This window comes from Budorcas taxicolor, chromosome 5 (genome assembly GCF_023091745.1).
Source record: "Budorcas taxicolor isolate Tak-1 chromosome 5, Takin1.1, whole genome shotgun sequence".
NCBI lineage: Eukaryota > Metazoa > Chordata > Mammalia > Artiodactyla > Bovidae > Budorcas > Budorcas taxicolor.
The window spans coordinates 114,119,384-114,128,543 of NC_068914.1; the positions used below are offsets into that span (position 1 = coordinate 114,119,384).

General features: G+C 41.5%; 1 protein-coding gene across 3 annotated transcripts; it reads right to left on the reverse strand.

Annotated features, from left to right (window-relative positions):
• Positions 1-3,652: 3,652 nt before the first annotated feature.
• Positions 3,653-8,945, reverse strand: MTERF2 (mitochondrial transcription termination factor 2). Of its 3 annotated transcripts, none has more exons than XM_052640941.1 (3): positions 8,884-8,945; positions 6,853-6,948; positions 3,653-4,868 (listed from the first exon to the last, which is right to left on the reverse strand). In XM_052640941.1, the coding sequence occupies exon 3, from the start codon at positions 4,808-4,810 to the stop codon at positions 3,653-3,655; it is 1,158 nt and encodes a 385-aa protein (XP_052496901.1). In that variant the 5' UTR covers positions 4,811-4,868; positions 6,853-6,948; positions 8,884-8,945. The 3 variants fall into 3 exon arrangements, with proteins under 3 accessions (XP_052496901.1, XP_052496899.1, XP_052496900.1); XM_052640939.1 differs by having other exon boundaries at positions 6,853-6,958; positions 8,884-8,929; XM_052640940.1 differs by lacking the exon at positions 8,884-8,945 and having other exon boundaries at positions 6,853-7,072.
• Between the last annotated feature and the right edge of the window lie 215 nt (positions 8,946-9,160).

The following is a 9,160-nucleotide window of genomic DNA, read 5'->3' on the forward strand; positions in this document are numbered from 1 at the left end:
TTACTGGCCAGAAATGACTCAAAGGGAAGGGAAGAAGGAAGAAGAAAGAACTGGAAGAAGGAAGAAAACTGATACTTACTGGGCACCTACTTACCTATCAGGCATGGTCCATAAATTCTCTTTATTTAATCAGTATGAGGCCCTTTAGGAGGAAAGTATCTGTATTCCCTTTGTACAAATATGAACAAGCTAACCTCCAATGTTAGTTGAGTTTCCCATAACGCTTGAATTAGTGTCAATCACCACCTCTCCAGCGTATGTCCAGAAACAGAGGGGACTACTCAACTAGTCCTTCATTCTGCTGTAGTGCTGCCTGTATGCTTGATTTACCAAGCTGTGTGATTTGAGCTCACTTCATGTCTTCTGGGTGATCATATTTATTTGGCAGCTAATTGCATTCTGCCACAGAAATGAATTTATACATAAGTTGTTTAAAGGGAATAATGTAATTTGTTGTTAGAGCCTATTTTTCCACAGGGGAAATGAAATTTTGACTCTAGTGTTTTATGTAAGGGTATCTCCCCCTGCTATGTTGTTGATTTGGGATATCTAAAATTTTACTTTTAATTTAAATTTTAATTTTACTTGTAGGAAGATCTGGGTTAAGGATGCAAGAATGGAAAAAAGCAGGTTCACGGGCTAAAACGTATGGACTAGGATTTGGTCTAAAGGAAAATAAAGGTGGTATACTGCATGTTTGACCATGAATGTGGATTTTTTTTTAAACTTTTCTAGTTAGACTAAGCTACAAATGTATTTCTGTAACCACAACTGCCTCTGGTTTGCTAGTGTACTGACAAAAGTTTTTACTTATTTAATTGAAGGATAATTGTTTTACAATATTGCATTGGTTTTTACACAAAGCTTTTTACATTAATGGCCACAAAGCACACAGGGCTACTCAACTCTGCTAAACTTTCTTATATACTTTCTTGTTTGTTCACTTCCCTACTCCACAAAATGACTCATTCCCCCGCTTCCTACCCCTCCTGCTGTACTCCCTTTCTCCCATTCTAAATCTCTCTGTGAAAAGAGGTAACCAGACAGCAACTCTTCTGCCTCTCACAATGCACACCCCTCCAACCAGCCTGCATGTGTTCCCATGCTCTGTGGGCCGGACATGGGCCAGAACTAATGTCTCTGCTCTTATCCAAAGTAAAGCCCACTTTCACTTCCTCAAGGATTTTAATCCTTAGTATTAATTCGTTTTCCACCTATCATCCATCTCTTTCTCCTTGGGTCATACCCACTGGCATATAAACATGTTCCAGTATTTCCTTTCTTTAAAGAAAAATTACTCAATCTCATTACCTCCATTTTCTGCTTCCATTTGCAGCAAAATCTGAAAAACGATATAGTCCCTGACTCTTATCTCCTATTCTCTCAACCCACTCCAGTTGCCTTCTTACCTGTCTCATTCCACCAGAATCACTCTTGACAGGTCCAACCAATGATTTCCTTTTGCCAGATCCACTGGTCATTTCTTATCTTAGCTGACCTCCCCATGGCATTTGATATTATTGAAAACATCCTTTTCTCTTGGCAGACTTACTCCAGTCAACCCATTCCAGACCTGGTCTGTTGCTACTACAAATTTATCCTCTTTCTAGGCAGTCTCACCTAGAGCTATAGCAGATAAGCAGATGATCTCCAGGTAACTATCTCCAGTCCTGATTTCTCACAACTCCAGACTTCACTATTTTTCTGTTTGAAAACTCTGCTCAAGTTGGGCATCTCAAGATTGACATCGGTTAATAGAATTACCAAGGTGACCATATAATGAATAATGCATTTCAAACTGAGACAGTTTTGAGGGTGAAAGAGAACACTGCTAATAATTTTGTCAGGGCAGCAAGCATAAACAAAAATCTGCCAAAGGATTTCCCATCACATTTAGAATGAGATCCTGTTCCTTAGACCTGTGCTGTTCATCTTGTGTCACTCTTCCCATCACTTAACTCTGCCCTGCCTGTACTGGCTGCCATGCTCCCCTTGAGCAAACATTTCTGTATGACTTTGAGTGAGTGACTTAGCCTCTCTGTGCCTAAGTGTCCTCATCTGCTAGAACAATAAACAATGGTACTCTTAGCTCTTAAGAGTTGTAAAGCACAACATGCCTAGCACTTAGTAGATGCTGCAGAGATACCTTTCAGTCTCCTAACTAAGGAACTGAACAGATTTGGACAGTAAGGGTTACCTGCACTTGCTGAATGAAGGAATAAAGTGAAGATGTGGTCTATATTTTTCATAATTTTTCATTACTTAAGGGCCTTGCATACATAGTGCACATATGTTTGAGTGTCAAGAGTCAATTGTTTGTGTGTTTGTTACATAGTTCACACTCCACTGCTGAAAGTGAGCCAGTCTATCTGGATAATACTTATCTTGAAACAAAACTTAGAAACTTAAAACCTAACTAAAATCAGTACCATCACACACTTAACCTTTCATATATTACAGTCAGACCTGGATTCTCAGTTTCCTTAAAAGCTGTACTTCAAATGAATATGAATTAGATCATTTTAAATTTAAGGAATTTTACAGAGACGTTTTCATAAAAACTCCTGAATTTGCAGTTGGTACGCACTCTTAGCATGTCAGGTAGTGGTAACTTTTTCTTATGCCAACTCATAAGCAATCCTTTTTCTGTTCACAAGGTTTGAACAGAAGAGAGATCTCAGTAAATCTGGGCTCTGGCACTTGGCAGCTGGATGGTTCTCTAAGCTTGATTCCTCATCTGTAAAAAAGGGAGAGTAATACACGCACACAGAAGTGTTTTATTAAATAAAACCGTCAATTTTAAACAAACCGACCATATAAATACGTTCTAATTATTCCTTATGATGGGTAATACTAGGTTCTAAAAGATACCTATTCCAACCTGGAGATAAAATTTCTCCACTAAAATGTTTTAGAAATTTGCTAATGTTTCACCAAACACTACAGGATTCAGACCATAGTGGCATGATGTTTCAGAGCTGGTGGTGAGAAAGAAGGCTGGGTCTGCATCCCAGATGAAATGTGCTATATCAATAAAAATGTATCCATAATTTGAATGGAGTGCACTTTTCAGTTTCTAAAACTATTCACTTACAAAATATCACACTTGTGGCATTTAATAGTAGTTTTTTTTTTAATAGCTTAAGGACAAAATTACAAACTTTATTAAAATAAATGCAATTTATATATTCAAGTATAGCAGCTGAGTCAGAGATCATCTGCTGCTGCTGCTGCTAAGTCACGTCAGTCGTGTCTGACTCTGCGACCCCATAGACGGCACCCAACAGGCTCCTCTGTCCCTAGGATTCTCCAGGCAAGAACACTAGAGTGGATTGCCATTTCCTTCTCCAATGCGTGAAAGTGAAAAGTGAAAGTAAAGTTGCTCAGTCATGTCCGACTCTTAGCGACCCCATGAACTGCAGCCTACCATGCCCCTTCATCCATGGGATTCTCCAGGCAAGAGTACTGGCGTGGGTTGCCATTGCCTTCTCCTACTGAGAGGTAATTTAAACACAACTCAGAAGCTACTTAGGTTCTTAAAATTACCCACAATGTTTTAGAAATTTGTACCCACAATATTCCTGAATCACTTAAGTTTTTGCTACTTGGTTTCACTCTGCACTGGTGAAAAGAAGCAACATCAGTAAGCAAGTTACTCTTCAACATTTAATGGTGCCACAGGGTTAAATAATGGCCTTCTTTTTTTGGCCTGAATTTTACCAAAGTTAGCCTCAAATTCTTTTTTTGTTCCATTTAGATTTGCTAGATGTCCATCCTTTATTCCATAGCCTAAGGAATTCAGTTTCTTTATCCTGTATTGTACTATTTGTGGTGTTAATTCAAGAACCATTGGTGTCTCTCTTATCTGAGCTATGGAAATTCCTTCTTTCAATAATCCCTGAATTCTCTCCTCCAAAACTGGAACAGAGTAATACAAAAGGGCAGGACATTTCAAAACCAATTGCTTCAGGTCATGATCAGTACATTTAAAAGCATTTTTAGAGAAAGACATACTGTTCTGTATACTTCTTGGGCAAAGCTGAAAAAGAAATCCTTTGAGTTTGGAGAGAAGCTGGAGAATTTCAAAGTTTGTGAAATCCTGCTCCTGGAAAAATTCTAGTGTTTCCTTTATAGCTGCAGAAGAGTTTAACAAAATAAATGGATTTTGGCTTAACAGTTTTAGAAGCCAAACTTTCATGTTGGCCTCGGAGCCACCTAAATTTAGATAACTCTCTTGGAGAATCTTTATCATTTGTTTATTCTTCTCCATAGGATTATGAAAAATATTAGTTGCAGTTGTCAAAAATCTGCTAATGACCACATTTTTAAGCCCCAACTCTTGAAAGAACTGAATATTTAGCTTCCGGTTTTCCTGGTCTTTAACAGTAAAGAAAGATTCTGGAAACTGTTCTATTAACTTGACTAACTCTTCCTCGTTTTTACAGACCAACTGCCAGAGTTCTCTTTGAGTGTTAACAGCAGTTGGACTGCAGATAATTGCTTCTGGGCAGCGTTCCAAGATACTGGCTACAGCAGTCTCATTGGCACCCAGCTGTTGTAAAATATTTGCAATTTCTTCAACATAGGTTTCATCCTCCAGAAGTACCCAGCCTTTTAATCTTCGAATTTTCCTGATGTCAACTGACAATTTAAAGAGCTTTTCTACTGTCTTTTTATTTTCTTTCTTTGACTGACTATCAGTTGTACAGGTGAAGGATGCTAGAAAAGGTCTGTATTTTGGAGCTGATAGCATTTTCCGGAAAGAACAGAGTCTGCAGGGCTGGGATCTCATCAGCAACTTCCACAACATGGCTGCAATCCACTGGCTAATTTCCACCGTCCTGAGACTCCAAATGTACAAATCATACCTGTAAGAAAGAAAATACAGGTTCTCTTAGAATACAAACACAAATCTGAGCTACAAATATTGAGCATGGAAATAAAATGGACAAATTAGACAGGTAAACTACTCATGTGGAGTATTAAATAGAGCTGTTTAAATAATTTATGAAGTAACTGTCATATACTGCTTCCCATCTTAAATTTAATAAATACCCTCTTTGAGCTTTGCAGCAACTTGTGAAGTAGTTATTTCCATTTAACAGATCAGTAGCAAAACCACAGGGAGTTCAAAGATTCACAAACCTCAAATGTTATTTTGACATAAATTTCATTTCTTACAACTCTGTTTCTGTCTAGGGCATATACATTTATACACATACCCATTTTTAAAAAATGTTTTTTGTATTTTAAAGTTGATGTCTAGGTAAAGCAAATACTTTTTAAGGAGGAGAGTCAATTTTAATTTTATATTGTATTTTTTGCTGAATAGCTATTATCCAAAATAAGCCACTGAATTTGTTTTAAAAATGAGTTAATAAATGTGATACTGTTTTATGAGAATTTGTGAAAATCTTTTTTTATAAACCCAGAATTAAGTCTCAGCCAGGTAAAACAAGGAATACCATGTGACTGCCCAGTGGAATCATGGGAAATCATGTTAGCTGTGGAATGTCTTGGTGACCATGGCTTATTTCACTTAGCATGGTATAGCATGTGTTAGGACAAATCAGTTAATTTTAATAGGTCAAAGAGTCAGGAAAGTTTCCCTTTCCTTTACGATTCCTATTGCTTCTATGCATCAGATGAAAAGATAAAAATTCATCCCTATTTCCTTCTATATTATTGTTTGAATCTTAAAAGCTAGCTCCTTTAATTCATTTGAAATTTCTGGTTGTGAGCTGAGAATGTATACAGACTTTATCAATAGTTTAGCTATCTCTAAGCACCATTTTTGAACAATCCTTTCCTTCCTCATGATTTGTGATGTCTCCTTTGTTATGTCGTATTAAACGTAGCTTCTGTTTCTAGCTAGCCTCCATCCTTGTGCATGTGTGCTAAGTCACTTCAGCCCGCCAGGCTTCTTTGTCCATGGGATTCTCCAGGCAAGAATACTGGAGTGGGTTGCCATGACCTCCTCCCGGGATCTTCCCCACTTGAGATCGAACCCATGTCTCTTACATCTCTTGCATTGCAGGTGGCTTCATCACTAGTGCCACCTGGCAAAAATAGAAGGGGAATCCTCACTCCCCTACTATTTTTGCAATTCCCGAAGGAGCCAGGTGGCTAATTTCCGACCTTTGCTTCATACTTGGCTCCCTCTGCTAGACCATCCTAAAACAATCTCTGGTCAGCTCATTCTTTCATACCCCTCACAATGATGTCAAATGTCAGCTCAGACCTCCAGCTTCCCCCAACACCCATTCTCTCATTCACTCTCAACCCAATACCCTTGCCTCTACCTAGTACAAAGAAAGGAGTGCAATTCACCACACCAAACATAAACCTCCTGCTGTTTCCCCTTCCCTAGAGTTACACCTTTCATCTTCCAGGTAATTCCTGCTCTTGTCCTCATCCCAGCCTCTCTAGCCTGAGATCTCTAGAGCCCTTCTTTCTCATGTATTCGCTCTTCAGTTGAATCCTCCTCTCTCAGGTTCCCACCCTTCACCTCAATGGCTCCTTCTCTCACTGCCCCTCCAGCTAAAATTATTTTTCTCTTCCCCTCAGTTAATTCTTGCACAGCCTTTCTCTTCATTTCTTCTCTTCTCATTTACATAACTGCCCATAAAGACAACTTCCATGTGATTAAAGCCAATGAGTAGTTTTAGGTCCTCTTGGCATCTGCAGCTTTCAGCACACGTGACCACTTTCTTTGGGAAATAACTCTTGAAATGACTTTCAAGACTTCCCACTCCCCTGGTCCTCCTTCCTTCCTCTGTTTCTGACCACCCTTTATCTGTCTCCTCTGCAGGCTCATCTTCAAGGCTTGATTCTAGGCGCTCCTCTTCTTACCTTAGAGTTTCTCCTCAGAGATCCTGTCCTTATCCAGGGCTTGTTAATCCACGGAAACTTCATTCCAGCTTCTCCAAATGTAATCTTGTCACTTCCCTGCAATAAACTTTTTAATCGCACTTTAGGATAGACATAAAATAAATGTCTGCTTTACCATGGCCTTTTAAGGCCTCTTTGTCTTAGGCTCTGTCACCACCCAAATCTCCTGTCCCCCACTGCCTACACTCAACTGTACCAACTCCCTTTCAGCCCTTGGTGCTCTACCTGTTCCCATCACAGGGTCTCTAAAGACTGAGGGCTGTTCCCCATGCCCACAATCCTCCTAAACCTAAGTGTCACTTTCTCAGGGAAGGTTTCCTGCCCTTTGTGAATAGATGAGGCCTCTTGTCCCCCAGATAGGCTGTCTTGGCACTGTGGACTGTTCCTCTGTGTGCTTAGTTGCTCAGTTGTGTCCAACTCTTTGCAACCTCATGGACTGTAGCCTGCCAGGCTCCTCTGTCCATGGGGATTCTCTAGGCAAGAATACTGGAGTGAGTTGCCATGCCCTCCTCCAGGGGATCTTCCCAACCCAGGGATCGAATCCAGGTCTCGGCATTGCAGGCGGATTCTTAACCGTCTGAGCCACCAGGGAATGCCACTTGTCATAGCTGCAGCTGCTCATGTGTGATTTCTGTCTCAGTCTCCGTGAGGGTAGGGATGGTTTACTGCCCTGTTCCTATGATAAAATGCTTCTCTACCTTTCGCCTGTCACTGCTGACTCTAGGAGGCATGCCTGGGCAGATGACTTTCACGTGTGCTCTTCCCCAGCACACTGCTCTTGACCCTACTGTGGCACTTATACTCCTGTAAGTTCTTCATTCTTTCAACCAGTTTTTTTGGGTTTGTATGTTTAGCTCATTCTCTGTGACAGACATTACACTAGGCACTAGCTTTTCTGCTAAAACATTCTTCATACCTTTGGATCACAGACCCAGCAGAGAATATGGTGTGAGTCAGAGGCTCTCCTTCCAAAAAAAAGTCTGATACTCACAACATTTTGCAAACAACTTTAGCAGGATTTGTGAGCACCCTGCAGTCCAACTATGAACAACCTGCACCAGATTGCAAGCATCTGGAAGACAGGGTGTGAGTGCGGTTCTACTTTATCTCCTGTACCCAACAAAGAACTTGGTCCACAGAGAAACAAAGTATCTGTCAATGGAAAGGCAGCGACAAACCAAGTGCACCACAACTTAAAGTAGTGGGTAAAGCTGTGGGCTGCCTGGGCCTAGTTCTGGATCATTAGTTGTGTTATGACTTGGGGAAGTCACTTCTCTGTGCCTCAGTTTGAGCATCAGGAAAGTGGCAACATTCAGTGTTTGTCAAGGTTACAAACTGGGTGATTGTGAAGATTAACACCATGAATCAGAGTATTCAGAAACTCATTAAGTCATCACAACAACTTATTATTAAAGATGAGTTAACAGGTGAAAGTAAAGTACCCCAAGGTTGCTCAGCTAAAAAAAGACTAGATCTCGCATTCAAACCCGAAAGCTTAGCTCGAGCCTGCTCCTGGCCCCGTGCTCTGCCCATAGTAATAATCCAGGTAAATCTTTGTTAAATCACAACATGGGCTATTTTTCTGATGCTTCATTTTTCTTAAGCATTTTTTGGGGCGTAAAACCCACTTCTGTAATATGCACAGTTTTCATAATAACGGCCCACTAGACGAACATTAGTAATTCAATTAAGTTCGACTGTGACAACACGTTTGATCTGCTCAGTTTCAAATTAACCCGTTTGTAAAAAAGAAAAAACGAGGGCCCACGGAAGACGGTGTGGGGGAGAGACCGAAAACCACACATCCGTCATGTGGGGCATGCGCTTTCAAACAGAAACTTCCGGCCGGCGGCGCCCCGGATTCCACCAGCACCCTGGCCAGCCAGTCAGAGCTGAAGCAGCTGACGGGGAGTCTGTCTTCATGATGGGCAGCTCCCAACTCCGGACTGCGGCGGCGAGCACCCACAGGTGTGCAGGACCGGGACGACTCACCTGTCAGTGTCGGCTCTGTACACGGTACGAGTTCCGGGTCTCCAGCCGCCGGCCAATTCCTCTCAGCAGCGCTGACCCGGCCCCCTGTGAACCCGCAGACACGCCCGGAGCCCCCAACCTAGCCAATCAGGACGCGAGGCACAGGCTACGTGACCCCTCTGACGCAGAGCGGAGGGGTGCGGCGGGGCGGGGCGGCGGAGTTCAACGCCACCGGCTTTTTAGCTTTCAACGGAACAGCCCCTCTGGCCGGCAATTATTGCCGCTGGCATTCTCACGC